The 24,790-nt window shown below is 36.3% G+C and overlaps 1 protein-coding gene across 4 annotated transcripts in view; it reads right to left on the bottom strand.

Annotated features, from left to right (window-relative positions):
- Nucleotides 1-24,790, bottom strand: part of LOC117430270 (dachshund homolog 2-like) — a 133,485-nt gene that overhangs the window by 17,311 nt on the left and 91,384 nt on the right. For all 4 annotated transcript variants that reach the window (XM_059001024.1, XM_059001022.1, XM_059001023.1 and 1 more), the window contains 4 exons: nt 15,879-16,034; nt 14,609-14,781; nt 11,451-11,583; nt 10,696-10,776 (listed from right to left, as the gene is read on the bottom strand). In XM_059001024.1, the coding sequence (XP_058857007.1) occupies nt 10,696-10,776; nt 11,451-11,583; nt 14,609-14,781; nt 15,879-16,034 (543 nt within the window). The remainder of the gene's footprint in view (nt 1-10,695; nt 10,777-11,450; nt 11,584-14,608; nt 14,782-15,878; nt 16,035-24,790) is intronic.

Here is a 24,790-nt window from a genome sequence, read left to right as displayed (position 1 = left end):
GCGCTGTTGGATTGAGCTGCTTTGAGATGATTTTATCAATGTTTACTACTGCAGTAAATAAAGTATTTTGCTACATGTAAATATGACAGTGGAATCACAAAACGTTTTGACACAGCACTTGACATCATGCGATCTTAACTGTGTTTAGAAAGGTTAATTGTTCTTATCAATTACGTTATGTCATCTTTCACCAGGTTAATATATTTCTTCCGTGGACCCTGGGCAACAGTGAAACAGACTTCAAAAGTGTGTTTTTTAAACACTGAGAAAATCAGCCCAATCCAATCTCTATTGACACTCAATAGAAAAATAGCCCTGAAGCTCTCTCATGCATATGGATTTTTGATATCAACAATTCGATTTTTGATATCAGCATTTCTCAATTATAATTTTGATATAAAAAATTATATTTTTGATATTAAAAAAACTACTAGTATCAGTAATATAATTGCTGATATCAGAAATTGTGGATTACATGTTTAAAAAATTTGCCATACATTTGCATCTTTTATGCAGAGTGGACTGGAGTGCTGTAAAATATCTGCTTCAAACGAATAGACTACAGAAGGAGATATGTCAGGAACATAATATTATCATCCATAACTATTAAACACTCAATAGTGCTGAATTTAGAAATACTGAAAAAACTTAAACTCAATGATACATGTAGTCGTTTCTTTTAGACATAATATTATAAAAAAGCTCCAAAAACAAAAACCATATTCACCCATGAATTACATAATGATCATCAACCGTATGCTGATAATGCGACAAGATGTAAATGAGACATGATATTTATTCATGTATTTATTTTTTTAACAATTGTGTACAGCCTCAGTTAGCGATGGTTGTATTTTTGTTCAGTTTCTCATCTCCACTTACTTTGCTTTTCATTTACGCTCTGTTTCCATGAATAATATACCTTATTTAATATTGTTTTGTTTTTTTTGTTTCCGTATTAAAAACATACATTTCTCTAAAAGAGAAGTGATTATGACAGCATTTTTCAAGCTACCATTTGGAGTCAGTTTCATCCCTAATGGTCGCGCTTCAACCCTTTATTAGCTGTCAGCTGTCCCTGTGGAAGACAATACCAAACCCCATAACTCTTACAGGTGTCCCCAGTTATGCACAGCTAGAGATACTGTATAATGCCAACTCTCACAGCCTACCAAATGCAGAAATTCAACCATCAACATCACAGGTGTTTTAGCAACATCTTGCATTTCAGTTTCCCAGAAAAACCCTAACAACTTGTGTTAATTAATTGAAACCAATTGCAGCATGTTGCTGCATGCTTGACACGCAACCTTCGAAGCTGTTGAATATTCTGAGATGAAATTAACTTTAATAAGTTTCTCATCCAGTTAGCATTTTAAAGTCATACGTGGAATATTAAGTATCAGTTTTAGTAGGTCAAATTTCCCCAGTTAACCAGGAAATACACTGTATGAATGTATTTTAAACACATGGTTGGACAGTATGTTATATTGTTTGCTGCGTCATTGAATAAAGTACACCCAAACAACCAACATTCTTGTTGTGACTGCCAAATAACAACTCCAGTTTGTGAGATGCAGTCCAAAACTTAACACACCCACCATGTCTTTTGTTTGTCATATATACAGTACAGTAATTCTCCTGTCCATCTTCTAATGACCTATGTTGTCAGAAATTACAGGTAAGGAATAATGATTGTTAATCTTGATATCAACAGTTCCAAACACACAAAGCATATTGTATCTTATCATGTAATTTGTATTGCTTGTAGTCTTAAAGTACATTTTCTGTACCAGCAAAATGCAAAGCAACACTGATCTTTATCGTGGAGTATAGACTCTGCTGTGTTAGTATAGACAAAAAAAAAACAGCCAAGAGATCTGTAAACACTGCATATTTTCTCAATCTTGTGCTATCCATCTTTATTCACTTTTTGTCAGCTATGTCAATCAGGCCCTCGTCTTCTTGAACAGCTTTTTAAACAGAGATCACAGTGGAGGTGCTGCTGACAGGACGCAAGACTACTTGCATCAGCTATTGGAAACTGCAACATGGCAGATCTGAAGTTATCTGACCGCGTTCAAAGAAATGCAAAAGTAACAATCTGTGTATTGAGCACATAAACAATATACATTACAAATACATATCAGGCTAAATAATGTGCCAATTTGGATGGGAAATTTGTCTATGCCAATTAAACTGATGACCAAATGTAGGGCTGCTTCTTCATTTTGATAGTATCTCTTCATTACTTCACCCTTCTGTGCACTTTTTTTTTTAAAAGCAGTTTTCTGTCTGTCCAAATATTATTATTATTTATTTCTTAGCAGACGCCCTTATCTGGGGCGACTTACAATTGTTACAAGATACCACGTTAATTTTTTTACATACAATTACTTTTTTTTTTTTTTACATTTTATTTACATACAATTACCCATTTATACAGTTGGGTTTTTACTGGAGCAATCTAGGTAAAGTACCTTGCTCAAGGGTACAGCAGCAGTGTCCCCCACCTGGGATTGAACCCACAACCCTCCGGTCAAGAGTCCAGAGCCCTAACCACTACTCCACACTGCTGTCCCACGGTTAGCCTGCCTTTTTAACATATACAAAAGATGACTAGAAAACTTCAGAACCACAAAGCGCATTAATGTAAATCTTTTTCAAAGGTAATAAATACTGACAATCCTGACTGTTCTAACCACACGATTCACATTGCAGGTTTAGCACACGTAGCAGCAGTGCCAGTTTACCTCCATTGGGTGCCAGCAGGTCACAGCCCTGTCCTGAAGGATCTGCTTTACATCAATGTCAATACGCATCTATTCTGTGGCCTCTCTTAAGAGAAACAAGGACCAATGTTATGATATTAGAAATTCAGGTTCACACTACCAGAACATGTTTTATACAGGCCTCAAAACCAAAGATGGAAATGGCTTTCAGTCATTAACAACCTTGTCCTGAACTTGAAAGCTAAATAAAAATGCCAGTCTACTCTGAAATACATTTTAGAAGTAGAAGTTGAACAGTGATTTGTGTTTTCTTTTTGGTTTTGGCCATTAAACTAGGCATTGCATTAGATCCACTGCAACCTGCCGCGGCGTCCTACCGGGGACCCCTAAAAAGCTGCAGGGCAGAACCAAGCGTCCAAGTTTTATTAAACCATTACAAACTGGCTCAGAACAGCAATCAGTTTAATGATCAAAAAGAGCTTTCAAAGCGCAAGTGGATTTATTCCTTTACACGTTTAATAACCATTCCACATAAACATCAAGCTTATACAGGCAAACTAAAATGTATGCAGTCCTTTTAGATATATTTTTTTTCTTTTTAAATAATTGTTACTGGAGCCAACATCTTTAGCTATCAGTTTGAAAATTAGCCAACTGCCAGTGTTTCAAGCAGTTTCCTGGCACAGAAAACAGAAAGTTGCTATCTTTTCTTTCGGAAATGGGTTTTAGGTTTATTTTACTGATTTGCCAACTGCTTATCTCTAAGGCTAAACAATGCTGCACATTTCTAGCAGAATTCATTACAGACCAATTTTAATCATTTCCGCATAGCTAATTTCATAATGTCAGAAGGAAACATTGATTGTAACCAGATGCTGCTATCTCCTTTATAGTACTTTCAGTGCAATTAGAATAGTAAGGTTGTTAGCATTTTAAAAGTACCTTGTTCATTAACATATAGTCCGCAACCCACTTGTATGGTCAAGGGGGTTACTGTACCTGAAATATGGCCTTGGCAAAATACTTGTGCTGCACTTCAAACATTGAGTAGCTTATTTGTGTTTTTGATATTACTGATAGTACTGTACACTGTGAATCCATATTTATTTGCAAGACTTTTAGTAAGTGATTTTTGTTGAAGTGGGATTTTGGTTATTGGCATTGGGGTTTCAATTGTCATAAATTCCACCAACCAATAGAGGAAGATATTTACAATGTTACTGTGTGGGGAATTTGCATGTAATAATGCATACATGGATTTGTGTGGTTTTTCACTGGGGATACTGGGGATGTACTCCAAACATTGCTCTGTTGAATTGAGCACTGTCCCTTTAAATTAATCTTTGCCTCTGTTGTTACAATGGACACGCATAGGGGTGATAGAAATCTGAGCTTTTCAGTTCAACATGCCAAATGCAATCCTATATGCCTGCATGCTTCGTATAATTCTTACACAACTATAGAAGAATAAATCTAAGTTTATTCAGTCTGGCTCTGTAAGAAACTAGCCATTCCAATGCACTTTTTAATTTTTGTAATATCTACCTTCGCAATGCCAGTGGAAAGATGATAACATTTAAATACAAATAATTGACAAAATGACCAAATGTAGAAAAAAAATGATTACCCCCACCTCAAATAAACAAAACAAACTAAATAAACTAGATCTACATGGTACACTGATCTCAAAAATGACATGTGTGGAGTCCTGTGGCTCGCAAATCCTTGTATAGTCAGAGCACTCTCCTGCTTGAAAGCATGACATCAACATATTGGAATGAAATGGTTGATTCACCAGATATTTTGGTCGCAAATAGTTAAAGACTTACAGGAATGTTTTTATCAAGTCATTCTACTTTCTAATTGAGAGTGAAATGACACATTAGATAGACCAGCTTTGTTTTGATTTACAATGAGCACGAACAGGAACCAACAGTACACATTATGTGAGTGACTAATAAATATCAGTGAGAACTCTACTCCTAAGCCACACAGAAGCTTTTAGCCGGTAAGCGGATTTCTTAATGTCTATACAGTGTTCTGTCTGAAAACGTTACATGCAGATTTTTTATGACAGAAGTGAATATGTTGAAAGAGATACTACAGGAATAAGTATAACGAAGCAGACTGGAATTTATTTTTAATTGAAATACAATCTGGTACCAAGTATGAAGGCAATGTCTCAAAGTTGTAGGTCTTTTTGATCTGGAAACCAAAACGTCACACTACTCCAATGTGGCAGCCATCTTATGTCACAGGTCAAAGTGAAAGATGACATTAGAGTTTTCAAATTACTGAAAGAAATAAGGTGCTAGCTTATTATGTTTATGAGACCTTAGCAGTAGCAGGTGTGGTGACACTAGATTTGCAAACTCATACAAGCTCCCCTCATGAGAATGAAAAATAAAAAAAACAAACAATAGTTTCAGTGAAAGAAGGTGCACACTGAGCAAGTCTCAGGCAGCAAACTACTGTAGCTTCATGCTAGAAAATGAGGCAATGATTCCCAAATGGTTTACTTATGAGTGAATTTCAAATATAATGTAACATAGAGCTCTAGCAGTGCTTAGTTCACACCAGTGTGCAAACAATAGAAAACGAGACCTTGCCTTAGGCAGTATGCACATTTACTGACCAGCAAACATGATTTATAGACTTGAAGTTGGGTTCATTCAATGGACTCCTGCACAAAGGTACATTCTGCCAGAGGCTGCCCATTTATCACTATGTACAAATGTGTCACATTGTTTATCATTGAAGATCATTCTTCCATAGTCTCAAATATGTCCCAGTAAACAAGCCAAGTACAATAATTATTACGAAAAAAGATTGAACCTTTTTAGTAGATATTGCTTTTGGCACTGTTCCTTTGAAAGTTAACCACGCAATATTTGACCATGTATTTTTAGAAACGTTACTACTGCTCTTTACAATCTTGGTATCATGGTTTAAGAAGGCACAAGACTGTTTTATTGCTAGCACAGTGGAGAGAACAAATCATTGCTTGTTCTTATACATGAATATACATGAAGTGTAATAAGACATATTATAAGCACAGTAAAGCATACTGTATTACAAAACATGCTAAATGCATAGTATAAGCATTGCAAAAGCATGGAAACACTGCAAATACCATTATTAACATTTATATGGGAGTTCACATGTACAGTAGTTTTGGTATCTGGTTGCTGATGCTTTAGAATCAATGATAGATTCAGCTCCCTGAACACGCAGATTAAATCTGCAGAGAACAGATTTGTCTGGAATACGAACAGCCTCGTACAAAGTTTCCGAGCTTCCAGCACTATTCGTAAAAAAAGGCTTGAATGGAGCAAGCACCTCAAATTTGAACCTCAAGCTGTATAAACTGTGCAGTTCGACTCCCTTTTTAATCAATATATTTTAATTAAGTCGGCTAACTTCAATCCAGCTCTGTTTGTCTGAGCAATGTCGTAAAGAAAACGGTACTAAAAACAGAATTGGTTTTGATGAAATGTATGTGGTATACATGCAATTGACCAAAAGCAAAGGTATTCAGTATGTGATCCGAGACGCTGGAATCAATTCATGCAATGGTCTGCCCACACATAGTGTAAAACGCTGCAATCACTGAGCTCGAAAGGAGCCTTTTTGCGAAGGGTATCAAGCTTTTGAGAATAAGACTTGAGTCTGTCTGCAATTCAAATTCTTAAAAGCCCAGGCAGCTCTAGCACATATGCTACTGATAACATGTGAGTCAAAGCAAATTAGTAATTTATAAAGAGTTCATTTTTAAGTCCCATACAAGAGGCACTGGGGGCTGGAATGTCTCGTACAAAGACCATGTGTACAAGGAAAATACTGTATTTCATTGAAATACCCACATTCTTCGAAATGGCCAGGGAATTTTACACAGCTATGCTATATATTCAATTAAAAAATAACTTACACGTCCACATCATATGTTCCCCTTCTCCATGTGTTCCAAGTTTTTTGCATCTGTTTTGCTCTCAAACAACCTAATTCTTCTTGACAGTGATAAACTAGGTTTATTGCATTGTGTATGACAATAATAGGGACTTGCTGCATGAACTGAACAGCAGAGAATATACAGAGCCAAAGGGGCAGATTCAATATAACCATGTATTGCAGTTGTATCTTTTTGACAAGTCTCAGTTTCCCCACAGTTGACCAGTATGCCACTGATAGACCACTACAAGCCTGTCTGTGTTAGAGGCAAGTTATCGAAATTTAAGACTCGGTTATAAATTACCTGTTTTTTGTAATCAACCACAACTGCGAATATAAATCTACAGTAGTATCTAGAAGAATACTTTCATGTTGGTACTACTCTAAGTTTGTCATCATGTTAAAATATACTTAGTGTTCCGCGTTTCCAGTTTATTCTGAATTTTACTGAAAAATTATAGGATTTTTTTTTAACTGAACGTCAGTTTTTTACTGATTTATACACGATTTTTCTCTACTATTCAATATTTTCCCAGTACTATTTTCTAGGAAATACACAATAGTTTGATTAAAATGCTGTTTTATTTTGACTCCGATATTGTAATAAGCAGCCCTACACTGTATCCTAGGATACAGAAGACGTTTAGACGTCAGAGGATCAAATAACGTTCAAACGTGGTTCTCTGTTCATAAACATTATCATTTGATTACATTGGCCAATCAAAGTCTGATTATTGTGGCAATTGCTAGGCTTGGTAACTGCTAGTGCTGCAAATACTGCTGCATTGAGGTACATGTTCACTCTGACAATAAAAGAACATACTGAAAAATAAGCGACACATTAAACTAAAACAATAACGTGACCTGAGAAACAAGCAATCAATTTATGCAGCTTTTTTACATGCGCTTTAATAAAAGAGAGCACAGAATGAGTGTGTTAATGAGTTTGTCAGAGCGCTGTGCTTTGCTGGACAGCTACTATTTATTGCAGAGAGGTATGTATTGGGGACTTTGTGCGACAGTACTGTCCAACAGCTAAAAACACTGCCTAACGCCGACAATCGTAAATATTTGACAGAAATGGTGATGCTTTAGTTGGTAAACTTACAGAACACATTGATGGAAATGTCCAGTGTGATTTTAGATGCGTCTCCTGATGGCTTGCATCGTCCAGTTCTGTCAATTTTCTTTTCATTTTATGATTTCAAGGTGAATAAACCTGGCTTGTTTTGTGCTGATGTCATGTTCATACCTTTTGTAGATATTATTTCCGTCAGACACAGCAATTCGCAAAGTAACAGCTAACTTGGGAAAATGTGGCTTCAACGTGACCAGATTCTGCTTCATCATACATGCCAGCAACATTAAACTTAATCAGAAACCAGAACTGCTATGCATCATATTCCACAAGTAAAGTTTTTACAGATGGCTTTTACAGATGTTTCAATTAAAACATATTTTTTTACTGATTAGATCCCTATTTTAATATATGTAAAATAAACTCTGAAACATTCCAGGGAAATTTTTTTAAAGATAAAAACTGAAAAATGAGGAACACTAAATAGATAACTACCTTTAATTACACAAAACAATTTCATGAAACACCAAGTATGCTTCAGATTAAGAGTTCCTGTCTGTTTTGCTACTCTGCTTTCATTTGAAATGATCATTAGGCTGTCCTGTTTCCCTTATAAAAGTTATCCATAGTAAAAGCATAACAAAGTGTAATAAAGCATAGTGAAAGCATGGTAATGCATAGGTAAGCATTGTAAACAATAGCAAAGTATGCTAAAGCATATTAATAAACATGGCAAACTAGGGCAAACTATGGTAAATGCATAGTATAACCATGGGAAAAGTATGGTAAACTGCAAACAAACTGTACAAAAATATACTGTTATAAGGGTTGCCACATTTACAATTCATGTGGGTCTTATTTAATAAAAAGTGGCACAGTTTTGGCCTGTGCCTGAAACATGTACCATATTGTGTTTTTTGTTCCTTTATAACTGTGTTTTACTCGGTCACAATTTAAATTAATGGCAATTTGTTTTTTCTAGGAACTGGAAATGGGAGTTGTTGTGAACAAGAACAATGCATCCCCAGGGGTATCAAATGATTGTAACCTTGAAGTAAAATGGATATGTGAAAAAGATCTGTTAATACGCCCAGAGGTTAAAACATGTGGTACTGAAACTATTAATGTTCACTGGAAACCACCTGCAATGGAACTTTATTGACAATCATAGAATCCAGCTGTGTACCAGCTACAGTATAAAGACAAGGGGCTAGATTCTCAGAGCTATTTACTCCAGATTTTAGTTGCTCAGTTTCTTTCAGAAAAGAAAAATGCACCCAAATCAAATATAAACAACTCAGATATTTAATTGCATGTGGTTTCTTATTTGTAAAAAACGGTAAGTGGTGAATCGGTAAAAATAATCCACTGTTTGAGTGCCATTATGCTTGTATTGTAACACTTGAATGTATTTGTTTGCGATTGTAAGTCGCCCTGGATAAGGGCGTCTGCTAAGAAATAAAATAATAATAATAATAAAACATATCTTCCTAATTAATACTTGTTCAGTAACGAGATGCATGTATATCGTATCACGCTAGATTTGAAGGGTTTATACAAACCATAGTTTGAGAGCTACAGATGCTATGCATTTATGTAATCACAGGAGGTGAATAGTTCATTTGTGGTATGGCTCCAATACTGTACGTGAATACAAGAGGAAAATTGACAAGAAACAAGATTTCTCAAATACTTCAGAGTAAGAAACCAAGAAGTCAATCAGTTGGTCATAAACAGATTACCAATGTTGCTATATGTGATGGTGAAATTGCTGTTGTTCCTGAACCAGTCCAGAAGGGGGGGTTGGGGGGTTGAGGGGGTGGGGGGGTGCAATTGAATTTATAATTAAGAAACATTTTAATGTATAATTGTATTGTTTTATACTCTCGTTTTATTCTTGTGAAATAACAAACTGAAATCACAAAAGTTTTTATAAGGGTTGTGTTTGAAATGTGTAATATTATAATTAGCTAATTGTTGAAATGATTACGGCATAAGAAAACGATTTTCGCTTTTCTGATTAATTTTTCTGTGACTGCTCTTGTTGACAAATCAACAGTTTTCTGTGGATTTGTAGCACAAACTGTGGATTTGTAAACCAACAGTACACCTACCCCGCACTCTCCTTCTCTTCAAAGCTACACAGCCTCTTTCAGGTTTAAGATTTTTAAAATTAACCAATTAAAAAATCAAAGAGTGACATCACAGATTATTATTATTTTTTTTTTATTATTTCAAAAAAGAAATGCTCTAATGATGATTTGGAGTAAACAGATTTGAGAATCTCACTCTACATCAAATGCAACTACACAACATAGTGACAACCATGTATGAACCCAATATGTGGAAGTGATAGGTCTTTATCATCTGGAGACAAACAAGTCACATGACTCCAATATGGAAGAGTATAAAGTGCTGTTTTGCCCGATTCCATAACACTGACTGACAGTTTGAAAGCTGCATTGGCATTGGAGGATTTGCAAATCCATACAATCCCCCCTTTTAAGGATGCATGATTAGAAATCAGAGATACAATATAATTTATGTTTTCAAACACTTTTGCCTCCTAGTATATTCCCCTGACCAGGTTCCAAATTCCACAAAGATCCGCACCTGATTTTATGTATAAATTAATTAATAAGGTTCACCTCAATTATAGCAACAATTACAAATGTACATTCTACGATCAGAACTGCATACTTAATAAGCACATTTTCCTACAATTTACTTACATAAATGTATTACAAATAGAATCCAGTTGGAATGTGTTTTTTGCAGTATCATGCAGAAGATTTATGTGTATTTGAATATCTTTGTTTTGTTTTTCGAAAGCAAATCATAAAGCAAGCCTCTACAAACACCAATGCCAAACCCTATTCCTGTTGTCATTCAACATTCATTTTAAAAGGATGCATGAGGACAAGAAAGGAAACGCACCTTTCTCTTTCAAGATCTTCTTCACGTTTATAGCTGCATCCCGATCAGACATCTCTCCATCCCTGGGATGAGGCAGCATTGCTAAAGACATACAAGCATACAAGTGATTCTCGGCCAGAATTATTATTATTTTTTAACATGTTAATGTATAATTGTATTGTTGTATACCTTTGTTTTATTCTTATGAAATACTAAACTGAAATTGCAAATGCTTTTAATAAGGGTTGTGTTTGAAATGTGTAATATTATAATTTACTAATTGCTAAAATGATGGTTGCATAATAAAATGGTATTTGCTTTTCTGATTAATTGTTCTGTGATTGTGGTTTCGTTGAAGTCCAAATTAGTCCTGTCCCTTTAAATCTAAAGTCTCTACAGCTCTAGATTTTTAACAGTAGAGTAAAAATATAAATTAGCAAAATACAACACACCTTCTGTATATTTTCATTTTCATTTGTTCAATATACTAATTTACATGTTTATTATCACTATTACTTTAATATTTACCTACCTATCAATGTATTTATACTAGCACATTAATCTAAACATGTTTTTATATCAGAATACAGTAATATTAAGATGGCAGGTTGTTTTTGAAGAGTTTCTAATAACCTACGAAAAAACTTCTGACACTGTTGTTATCTGAGCCTCATCAAGAACATTCAGAACCTTCTCTTAGTCTTGCAGAATGTCTTCTTATTGGTTCACTACACTGACCAATAAGAGTGTGAAGCATTGCTATGCTGAGGGGTTACCTAGCCGGTCGGAGGTGTCATGTGGGGAGGGGGAGCTTGAGGCACTGCTGCTCTGGTGTGAAGAGGCGTGGCTCCCAGGGCGCTGATTCTCCTCCAGAGACAGAGCTGGGGAAAGGCTGTCCTGGACCCGTTCCTGCAGGAACACAAAACTCTATAAAAAACACTCTTCAACACAAAGCCCACTTGTGTACAAGCTGCATTACAGGACGAACTCTGCACGTCAACCACAAGAAATATGATAAAAGCAACAAAGGTTAAGGGTCCTATTTTCAAGTGCAATGCCAGTCATATTTTCTGAAAGGTGTTAAACAATTTTAATTCCAGCAACAAAAAAATAAAGAAAAATCACGCTAAGAGCAGAGCATTTATTTTTGGGAGCAGTTTTTTTGTTAGTTTTGTGTTTTTTTCCTTTGGGAAAATGACCAACATGTTTTGAAATAAAGGCTGAGACTAATCCGCTATCCATAACTGTACAAAGGATCCAACTCTATTGCTGTCCCATCTCATCTAAAGACTTCATTAACAAGAACAGCTTTATCAACACATTTTCCACATAATGTTCACATATGTGGTTGCACTAGTCAAGGCTATCAAGCATAGTAAACATTCAGGACTCTAATAAGCGTGAAACCGCATGTGTACATAGACTCAAGACAAACTACAGTGTCACGGAGTGGTTTACATTTACAATGCATTTATAGAAATGGAGCAGCAGTCAATAACAATGACTTTAACTCAATGTAAGCTTTGCGTTTTCGGTATTCACAAGCTTCAGCGTGTGACACCTGCTGGTGAAACATTGTATTTCAGTAATAATCTGTGACAGATAACGCCCTCTAGTGTGCAGAAGATGCAGAGCAGGTTAACTAAACTGCACATTGACTTGAGTTTTATCGCAGAGAGCACCATACTTTGCCATTTTTATAGCTGGCTTTGGCTGTCACTGTAAAAAAGCATGACAGCACATATACAGTAGCCTTGTAAAAGCAATGTAGCAAAACCTGGTAATCTCACAGAAAATAAATGATCAGAACTCTGTACAATGACCTTGCTAATTGACCACAGTAAACCTTTTTTAAGCAATGGTTGCTAACGACAACATTCATTGAAATGTAGAGATCTCTGTGGGATTAAAAAGATACAATATACACATTTCCCTGTAAAACAGTTCAAGCTTGGCTAATTCATTTCTTCTGCTCCCCTCTTTTTTTGTGACTGTCTTCGTATTCTCTCCTGAATTTGCGTATGGGATTCATGCTGCCCATAGAAGGACATTGATGTTGTGCTTTCTTTTCCTCCTATTTAATGTCCTACACAAGATAACCCAGCAGAGTGTGTCATAAGCACAGTGTCTCGCGTCAAGCATAATTACAATGCGAATACCAATGCCTGAAAACTGTACACATACTATCTGCTGTTTGGTTGCAGGGAAAAGTAGTTGGTGATTTGCCAGCTGTGGATCCCTAACCAGCAAGCAGGTGTGTTCCTGCAGTGCGTCTCGTGATAAAAAGGGTCAGCTAACACACCTTGGTTCTGCTGCAAGGCCCTACCAAGCAAAAGGATTAAGATTGTCCACGCTGCCTGGACAACGAATTGTGAAAGACGAATTCCTCCAATCACCATGTGTCTTAGCCGGGATTGGAGCTTTGTGAAGAAGAAACCACCTCCTTCGACCGCCGTGTGTTTAACCTGGATAGGAGCTGATAATTAAAGAAGCCAAAAACCGACGACAACCGCATATGCAACCGGGGTCGGAGTTTGTTTAACTGTGTAAGGAACAACGAGGAGTGAGGTGTGTAAGTGGGACCTCCATTAGCGGAGTAGCATTCGCTGTATTCATGGCACCTACTGTTTGTAGTTTGTGTCCAGTGTTTTATTTGTCAATTTTATGTGTCAATTTGTTCTATGTCCCTCTGGCACCACCACTGCTGGTAGTGTCATGTGGTTTTGTATTCTGTAAATAAATCCTGCATGCCTGAGAGGATTGTCAACATCACCTCCATGTGTCTCCCTGTCTGTCAGCGGATAACCGACAACACCTATCCCAGTGCACCAATAACATCTAGCTAAAGATAATGAACCATTAATGATATCTTAAATAGAAATAAAATAAAAACAGACTAAGGCAGTAACATTCCTGGAAGACAGTTCACCCATCGCACATTGGTGTGTTATTTTATTCCCACACTACAGTCTCTTACGAAAGAGATTTTTTTTCCACAATGTCTCTGGACAATAAAAGCAGTTTTGAGCCAGGGGATTACATTTTTAACTCTAATATTTAGAAAAAATAAATCATTTAAGTAGGCTCTGTATGCATACTACCCAGACCTCCCACACAGCCCCATCTGCAGGACCGATGGCAATATATAAATAGAGCAGAGCTCAGCAACCAGCAGAGAATTTACACTAAAAATATACTGTATGTAACCTCATTTGTCATGGTGATATTACTGTCATAAGAATCAGATGTAATGTACTGCTGTATATGGATCACTTTAAAAAAAGGCACTGGTGGATCACCATGGAAAAGCATATATAAAGGTGTCCACTGCTGCATTGCATCTTAGAGTTTACCTGAAGGCTGATAATATATATCACCCCTTAGCAATAACCCTTCCAGCAAACCTTATATTCTTGACCTTTTAGAAATGTACACTGAAAAGCTTCAAATTGCTTCCCTGGGAAAAGCAACTAATAATGTCTGGCCTGCTTCTGCCATCTCTTTGCCCTTATTCAGCTGGTATATTTAAGGAGTTCTTTATAACACATGTCAGCAATTCAAATGATGGAATGTATGCAATGTAGGAACCAACACATGACTTCCTGTTGAATTCATATTGATTTTAGTTGAGGTAAATTAAATCTTCTCAGGACATATTCTAAACATGTTCATATTACATCCTAAATCAACTAGTCATTTTTAAATGTATTATTTTTAAGTGTGACCCTTCTATTTTTAGAGAGCAAGGATTACATACTAATCATGAATATTTTCAGAAACATATTTCACTAAAGAAACATTGACACGCCTTTTGTCTTTTTTCTTTTAATTTCTATTTATATTGTAAAAAATGTCAAATCTTGACAATGCTCTAATCCCAGCTAAGCCTGTTCTCTGTTTGCTCGGCATAACAAAGGGGTGCATCTTCTCTTACCTTAATAACAGAAGCGCCTGCCCTGGACAGAGGACTCTGCATCTGGGCTGCTGCAGCCATGTTTGCTATGGTATTCAGGTGGTTCATCTGGTTCATCGCCATGGCAACAGATGCAGGAGGTAGGCTAACAGGAAGGAGGGGGTGGGGCATCATCATAAATGGCAAGTCAAGTCCTAAAAAAAAAAAAAAAATACATTTGGAAATATTTACATTACAAAACAAAACCTGCTAGCTAAAACTGCTAATAATGGTGCATCTTTCCATACACTTTGGTCCTAAATAACACTAACAACCCTGCAAGAGACTCCAGAAATGTTGCAGGGTTGTTAGTTGTCCAGAAGAGTTGCTGTGAACAGCAAGAATCGTAAACTGAAATACTGTTTCCTGCCATTCATTATCTTCAGTTATATTTTCATTGCCTCACTTATCAATACAGCCACATGGAGGAGCCTTCCTAGCTTTCTTTGCTAGACAGAGAGGCCGATTATAGTTCAAACTTCACCGAGCACATGTTGTTCTTCCAGCTTTACTGAAACACTGGAACCTGGTTCCATGAGTAAGCTGGGCTTTAGTTACAACACCTTTTTAAAACTGTACATTTTAAAAAGGTAGTAATACAAATACATTGAGTATATATAGATGATCGTGTCCACTAAGCCTTTAACAAAATGCTTGTCTTTTCATTTATTTTCAGTAGTATTTGCAAGTGAATATATGCAATATTACATTGAGCATACTGTTTTATTGAGCCAGCGTTACATCTACTTGAAGTAACCTGTATTTTCAGTTGGCACTCGATTTATACAGTGCTACGTTAAAGAAGAAAGTTGAGCAACAATGTAGTTGTAAAGGTCTATGTGGACTTAATCACCAAGAACTGGAGGAAACAGGAAACAGGCGTGCATGTTCATGGTTCACAGCTCGTGTTTAATAAGAGACAGGTAAAACACAAATCATGTGTTACTGTCGATGCATACTGTAAAATAACAGCAAAATAAGATAAAAATGTGGGTGAATGTTTCACAAGATATATCCTTCAAAAGATCTGGTGCCAATCAGGCATCAGTACCATGAGAAACACGATCACTATGACCCTACAGTGAACAGAGCATTTTGTTTGTAATCATTTTACTATAATTTACAGGTAATCACCCCAATTTGTTACTCTAATTCTGTGGTACTTTATTGGTCCGTGTTTTAGTGGTGTTCCGGTACCTTCAGATTTAGGACGAAACCACTGAGCAAAGTGTCTTGTTCATGCAGCACTTACTGTTAGCTAGCAGATGGTTCTGTTGCAGGGAGCTGAGTGGGTGTGCTGCTCCCAGGTTGTGCTGGCTAGACAGAGCAGCATGACTGACCCCATGCTGCGTTCCTGCGGAAGGAGGGGACTGCAGCTTCTCTTTATCCCAGGACGACTCGCTCCCACCTGGGGAGAACAAAAGACAACAAGAGAATACATCACATAGCTGACTACTTAGTGACAAACCACTTTGCTACAGTATATGGAATAAACATAAGTGCAACAAAACCTGCCAAGTGTTGGGAGCCGGGCGATAACTAAAATATCTGGAGAATCAGAAAATCACTGATTTGTCATTTCACGTCTCTAATGCAGGCTCAACATGGACGCAGCGAAAACCCTACATCATCCATACAGCGACATATAGAACTACCAAGGATGAATCCATCCTGGGTGTAAAGAGGAAATTGGCTAGGTCGTGGGATCAGAGCATGCTTCTGAGTTCTTCTGAGCTGTTGTGGGGGATATCCAAATACGCAGTGCATATTTGGATATTCTAAATTGGGAAGAAAATTAGGGGTAAAATAATTGCTATAATGTACACCTATCTCACTCTGGGTAGAAATGCTGATGCATAGAAAATATGTTTTTTAAATAAATAAAGTCTTATTTAAAAGGCTTTTCACATCCAGCATTTTTGTTGAGTTGTACAGTGAAAATATGTCCTGTTGCAGGTGATACAACACCCACAGCTGGATGAAGAGGTGCATTGAGAAACCCTTTTTAATAGTAAACACTAGATCAAAAATTGCACTCTATTACACAGAATCATAAAACGGGTTAAGGTAAAATGCAAAATGAATCAAAAAAATTTGTATAATTCCGCCTAATAAGCATATGAAGTCCTGCGAGTGAAATAACAGATGGTGTTTTTGTAACAGATTGCTATGACTGATTAATTTAATAATAATAGGAATTACATTCTTCCTCTGTAGGATTCTGACTATTTCATCGGGGAATAATTTCAATAAAACAAAAATGCAACTTTACTAATGGTTTACTAAAACACCTGAGGCTAGTATACCCCTACCATGTTATAGCAGCTTATTGTTAGAGATAAACTGGCAAGGTATTTCACTAGGTAATGACTGCAAGTGGCACTGCATGATGGTGGAACAGAGCTTGTTCAAGTAATTAGAACCCGTAGTGACTCTACTGTCATCATATTGTGTTATACTGTATAATAGATGGATGTCATTCACAATTTAGACACAGAATTTTTAGTGGAGTAAATATTTAGATGAGACCAAAAATGAATCCTGAATTTAGCAGAATTGTTTATTACAGATGCTGAAATGAGTTATTTTCTTTCATCATGACCTGGTGTTTTTATTATACTGTATCAGTCCCTTACTATTTTTAACATACTTCACACGACTCAGTACAACCACTTGAAAGTAGTCAGAGGTTCTTTCTTATTCGTTTTTTGGATTGTAATTTGTGTGTGTGTTTTTTTTAAAGAAATAAATTGTGCTAATAATGAATCTTGAGCACAATTTATTTAAGAATCTTACCCATTATTCAAATGCATTGATACAGACACAAAGGAGGCCCCTATGGCTTACAGTGCTCTACCTTATTCAAGGGGCTTTTTAAAACAGGATGGTCTCTTACACAGATTCTCTTTTTTAAATAAAAAGTCACACTTATTAAGGAACACTACCTCTTCACCAAATGAGTCTTACTTGATTGTTGTTAATGGTTAGTAACATTTCTTTTAAACTAAAAACACACACACATATATATATATATATATATATACACATACACACACACACACACACACACACACACACACAACGTGATCCTTAGTGCAAAACATTATAGTAAATGTATATTAAATCCTTAATTTGTTTGGCAGGGGTACTGAAAACACATTTGTCAATATGTTACATGCAATAAACAGAAACGCAGTACATTCCAGTTCATTGTTAAACAATCCAGTCTTATTTCCTGACCTTGCACAAAATCTATTCACCAAAAAAAAATTTAAAAAGTGTATGGAATGGGTTACCAAGCCATGTTGTTGATGCAATTTATGTTATATGTTCTTATTTAAAAGAAAACTATATGTTGGTGTCTTAACATATTTAAGGAGTAATAACTCAAATTTCTGTGTTTTTGTCACAATTGGTATCTATCCGGATCATATTTTCTGGTCAAGTTAACAGTAAATCATGTTGACTGGAGTGTTAAAATCTAAGCCTTCTACTGAGGGCCCTGTTGGGTCCTTTCCAAGAACTTCTCAAATGGTCCTGCCAATGTAATTAGTGAACAGTCCTGCCAAAGCTGTGAGATGTAGCCATTAATATAGCAATTCCCTGATCTGTCCATCAGTCAGTCATACTTTGAAAATGTGTCCATCATTGAACATGGCATGGTTACATGCTGACAGTTATATTTAAAAAGCTTTCTAAATCTGAATACAATTACAACCAGCTTTTAAATCATCATTAGCATTTTTTAACACCAGCATAAATCGATTAAATCAAGACATTCCAAGGATATTAACTTATTAACCGAGGATATTAACATGCAGATACAACATTATATTTACATATAATTAAATACAATGAGGTCTGTATCGGTTTATGTCAGTGGTCAGCGACAGTACAAATAGCCATACATGACAATGGGGTCCTGAATCATGGAATTATAGATAACAAAAAATAATAATAGTCTACAAGCATCCATTACGGTTTTGTGAACCACTTTAAGATGTAATGCTCACAGTGTTTTTTGCCGTTTACTGACAAAGAAGTTTTCTGGATTTGTTTTGTCCACCAGTTGATTTATGACCCAGATATGTGAATAAACATATGAAAACACTGGATCTTATATTGAAAAATGATATTTCAGCAATATGTAGCACTGGAGACAGCAATGGTTAGTTGTGTGATTGTTGTAAACACTGTAAGGGTGTAACACTTTAAGAGAAACATTTTATTTTTCTTCGGGTAATTGAAAGTCACCTGGGTGAATAAGCTGTATCTGATGCAGCTAAGACATCTGACAGATAACTGAGTATATTACCATGTGTCATTCTAATTCAGGATACAGAGAGCCAGGATTGTTGTTAATGTTCACAGCCTGGATGAACCTTGTATAAAATATCTAATCTGTGTAGGTGGCTTTTAGGGCCCATTTGGTAAATAACCTCCTCCTAATCAATAACTGAAAGAATGAATAGTTAAATCATTCTCTTTCTCACTTCACTGTGTTCAGACCATCTCTGCCTTTCACTATGGTCCTGCTACATTTAAAGATGTAAACGCATATGCCTCCTGGTAGGAGATAAGGAGAGCGCGCAGGTGTCAGCGCAGTCAGGTGACCTCTGCATCTGGACCACAGGGAGGCACTTCACTGTGTAGACCCCAGCCATGAGGTCCAATGAAGAAAATTCTGCCATATGGTCGAGGTGGTACATCCTTTCCATGAGGTCACCATTTAAAGGTCTTACTCAAGGCTAAATGGAAGTCTGTTCTGGTAAGGATAGAGGGCTTGGCAGAGCTTAATGGGAATGCTCAAATGACCCTCTCTATGGCAAGGGATTCTCCATTGAGAAACTATTTAAAGGCATTTTATACAATTTTGAGATTGTATCGTGAATTTGGTATCTGCTTTGTTTTTACTAGTCATGGAACAGGTCGGAACTACAGTATAAAGCCCTCCTCACACCAGACGAGCGACTGGTGTGGCAGAAGTCATTTTAGCTGAGGCAAGGAGTGAGCGAGTGATGAGAGCAAGTGATTTTGGAAATGGATTGGTTTTATTTTATTTTTTCACTCATCCCGGAGGTTTCGGAATTGACCAGTCAGAAACGAGATGCGTATGTCTTTAATTTGATACCAGCAATGAACAAGCAGGTTTTTGAGAGCTGGTTTTACAGTAACGGAATTTGTCCAAAAAAAAAAAGACGTAACATTCTATTGAAACAGACAGTGACGTTTTTTTATCATCATGTTAAGAAATTTTGCTTCACTAGACCCTTACTAGGGCTGTCAGTTAAGCCTCCAAATAGCAATCGATTAATTGGGCAAACAAAATCGAATCGTTCGAATAAATATCGATGCTTGTATGGCCCACATACTTTTTTTGCTCCATTCCTCTCCCCCCGACGTGATTATTTTAATATCATTGCAGTTAAATAAAAAGCTTGTGAATGCGAGGGGTAATTACACCTTGGTAGCGTCAGGAGAAACAAAAAACACAACAGCGTTCGCAACAAGCCTAAAGCAAGTTTAAAATACTGCAGGGGTGTTATTAAAATATTTATTCCAAACAGATTACAGTACTTTGGAATGTAATCTATATAAACTAGACAACAGTTTATGAAAACCGTATTTGCATAATACTGTACCACCTAACCTTCACTATCTGTGGAACACACAATGCGGAAATCCCTGACTAAAACATCATCATCATCATCATCATAATAATGCATACCCGCTATAGGAGGTCAAACTGATCGTTATTCCAAAATTGCGTTTAACATCACTGATGTTTTTCTTTTTTTCTTTTAATGTTATTGAATATTGTTAAATATTCATAAAATAACAGTTCATTTTGAAACTCCAAAGAAGTGTAAACTATATACAGTCAGTTTTCTTCAATGTGCGCAATTTATTTACAGGTTGTTTGCCAGGAATACAAGCCTGTCGTCCTGCTCTGGATTCAAGGGGGCGCGTTTTTTTGTTTATTAACGCATCGAATACAAAGAGGGGCGTACTTACAAAGCATTTTCAAAACTGATTCGCTGGTAGGATGGGACCAGCAAATCAGATGCTACTTAACACAAGCAGGAAAAGAAGACCACGCCCACTGCTTGTCTGGCAGAAATACTGTAAATAGCAAGGCAGGGCGTTCGGTGCAGTTTCGTTGATAAACTTAAATAATCTTATTAACTATGCGCAGTACAAAAATGTAATTATTGAATCGATTATCCAGTATTTATATTGATGTATATAACGAGGAATTGAATTGATCGAAAAATCGATTTTCGATGTAATCTTAGCAGCCCTAACCCTTACCAACAGGTTTATAACAAGGGGCGTGTCATTGCTTCTGCAAGGCATGTACCTTTATCCTCTTAATTATAATAAATTAACCCTGAAAACAGGGCATGATACTAACAGAGTCAACCTCTCTTCAGAAGAAATTATTATTATTATTATTATTATTATTATTATTATTATTATTATTATTATTATTATTATTATTATTGAGGAGATTGAAACAGGATGCAGGGCCCATGCAGATTATGCAAACTTTAAATCCAACCTTTAAAAAAGTGATTATAATAAAAACAAAAAGCAAAGCAACATTAGATATACCCTCTTTCGTTAATGTATCTATAGTCATGGATGCTGGGATTTCAAGCACAATAGTTATTTGGTGCAAAGACATACCATAATAATGAAAACAAATACAAATCCTCAAATCTGTTTAAAGAGATACTGGGTTATGTAGATAAAAAGCTGCATATCGATAATGAAGGCATATAACCTACAAACTACATGTTTAAACTTTATTCAAGCCGTTAATGTACAACTTACCTACATTTACAAGTGTTTACATCAAAAGAAAAGTTTAAGCACAAATTGTCATTACATGTATATATCAAATTATGAATATCCATCTAGAAGACTTTGGTTAGTTTTTTTTTAATTTAATTTACTAGAGCAGAAAGTATTTTTATAAATTGAGACCATGTGTTGTTATGTAAAGATCACAACTGGAATGGTTGGCTTACTGCTCAAAAACAATACAATAATAATAATAATAATAATAATAATAATAATAATAATAATAATGCAGCTTAATTACTATTCATAACAAAAGATTTCAAGTTTACTAGTATGTTAAAACTGCATTCAGCTCAAGAACCGAAGGGAACACATCTTTAATTCTATTTGTACATAAATACATCTTGTAAAAACCCTTACCTAAACACTATTTAAGAAAAAAATTGACAGCTTGCTTTCATGTACCAGTGCTCGGTTGCACATTTGCCTCTGTTTGTCATATTTCTTATGAGCCATGCCATCTGCCAGAGGTGGCATTTTCATGGCTGTTTACCCTGACTCCCGCCAAGGAATCATCTGCCACTGCCTAATGCTGCCTGAAAAAAGGGGGATTAAGATGGTAATGCAACTGAGACTATTGATAATTTGGTGTAATTGGGAAGAAATGAAGATAAATGAGGCTGAGGATGGAGAAGCAATTAGTTCAGCAGGCTCTACAGCTGTGCTTCTGGCCTAGTTCCCCAGGCCCTCTACTCAACAAGGTACATGCAAATTCCAGCTAATGACAAATATGCTATCCAGAGCCCTTGTAGATTAGAGAACTTTTAGCTTGCATTCAATGCACAGTTTTACCAATCCCCATAACGAAACAGACACACATGCATTTAGTCTTGCTAGTCCAATTAAATAAAAAATAATGCCAATGATGCTTTTTGTACAGTTAGGTGTTTTTTTTTTTTTTTTTAATAACAAACATACAAAATATCTCCAATGTTCACTAAAAATATATATTTTTAGGAGCGTATTTCATAAAAATAAATCCAGTGCAAATGTCACCTTTATTTTATCAGTTTATTTAACCCTTTCATGCATGGCGACCTCATATGGGGACGGATACAAAACAAACTCTCTTCTAGTCTTTATATGGGGACACATGGAAGACACAACTGCATGACAGCCTCATATAAAGCAACGGAGCAAAAGTGAAAATATTTTCAATGAAAAATATATTTATTGTGTGTCCAAAACTACTTTTTTCAGCTGTTTTCAATATTTCATACATGAAAGGACTACAATCACTTCCAAGCCGTACAAACCCCAAACAAGTCAACAACTGGTGTCAGAGTGAGTGAAGTGCTTGATGATCAGTGATGTCGGAGAGAGGAAATGACAGCTTGATGAAATGCAGTGCAGACACCCACATTCTGGAGAGCCCAGCAGTTACTTCAACACCAGGAAAAATGTGTATTTAGCTTTGGAAACGTTGTGCTTGCGGCAAAGAAAAGCTTATGTAGATGAAAATCATGAAAATCCTTCAGGAAGGAAGCTTCTAGAAACTCAGCAATACTGAGGACAGTTCAATCGGGAGGGGGGGGGGGGGGGCAACATTGAGGAAGATTTGTACGGAATGTGGCATGGTCTAGCAAGAGGTAGGAGATGAAAGATGTTGAAAGAGGGGTCAAGTGCAAGACTACAGAGGTCCAAATAGGGGTGCAACAGCAGATGAATAAATTAACACTTCTCACAATCCCCTAGTGGGTATGAATAAGTGAAGAATGGTGAATTCATTAGGAATGGATAGAGGGGAAAGGAGATCCTAAATGCTTTTTAAATCATGATGAATTAACAGGGCTGAATTCATAATGAATTACTGTAGGAAGTGCATAAGATATTCAGGTGTTATTCCAGTGGTATTCAGTCGAAATTCATAAAATTCCATAAAGCCCCCAGCAACAGTAGAATCAATGTTCTTCTTCTTATTATTTAATATATTTATTTGGCAGACACCTTTATCCAAGGTGTTACAGGACAGTACAGTATAGGGTTACAATGCAAGATTAATATTTAAATACAGTATATTTTACAGTAAATGCAAATAATACTACGAAAATGCAATATGAACAATAAATGCTAACCCTAACTAGGATGCAATAAGTTATGATTACAACAAGTTATATCTACAATGACATATTAGTAGTGCAATAGTGCAAGGATAGTGCATCAGCTGAGGATCCAGTAATGTGGTGCTTAGGTCAGGCAAGTCCAGTCCAAGTACAGTCTAAACAGGTTTTACCCCAATTTGGCTGTTAAACACATTTTCTCCACTATCCAAGAGAGAAAAGAAAACAGTAGCCCATCATAGTTTATTCTAATAACGTAATTGTTACGCACTGCCGGTGTATGTTGAAAAATGCAACATGAATATACCTTTTAGATTTCAAGACCAAGTCACTAACACACTTTGCATGCAATATTTTCTAAACAAAGTTGTTAAGGCAGGAGAAAGGCAGACAAAAAAATCATGCACATCCTATCGACTTAATTTGACTTAAATAAATGACATATGGTCATAAATATGGTCATACAGTCGTGCAGTGTCTTCTGGGAATAGTAGTTTATCTGGTATACGCTGAAAGATGTTTCCAATCAGCAGAAATGCAGAGGAAAACTACAATTCCCATAATCCACACATGTCACCAATGCTGTCTTCGTTTTTTAACTTTGGTTTAATAGGACTAAACAGTCAAGGGATTTTCTACACTATCGAGCAGCGATGCAGTTTATTTTTTGTCTACCGTCCCAGATGTTTTTAAATTTTCCTACCGTTATGGCGTATTTTTTCTGTTCAAAATGTCCTTTAACTAATAATCGTGCATACTCAGAAAAGCAGTGCTTCAGCAGGGGGCGGGAGGGTTTGAGTTGCTCTTCTAAGTAAAACCAGGGATCAGACTACATCATCTGCCATTGCTAGTACTGTACTGTGTGCGGGTGTAGCAGACAGGAGTTAGAGGCGAAATAAATCTCTGGACCCGTCCAATTAAAACCTGTGCTCCGATCACGTGATCTGCTACTGCTAGTACTGTGGTTAATAGCCGATAGGCGTTTATAACAGAGCCTTGCCTCCTCTGAGGAGTCAAAACTGTTGTTGCTATGTTGAATCTAGGGTTTAGGTTAAAATGTCATTTTTTCTTGCATTGTAGACAATATTTTTGTTTTTGTTTTATTGAACATTATTATATTATAATGCTACACAACAATAAAAACATTTTGAGGAGACACTGTCCTCCTTGCCTCCTTTAGGAGCCTCCACTGATGTAATGACTTCTGGACCTGTGGTAGAGGATGTTCAATGAGGAA

This window comes from Acipenser ruthenus, chromosome 26 (genome assembly GCF_902713425.1).
Source record: "Acipenser ruthenus chromosome 26, fAciRut3.2 maternal haplotype, whole genome shotgun sequence".
Lineage (NCBI taxonomy): Eukaryota > Metazoa > Chordata > Actinopteri > Acipenseriformes > Acipenseridae > Acipenser > Acipenser ruthenus.
This window is presented reverse-complemented; position numbering and strand designations above follow the sequence as displayed.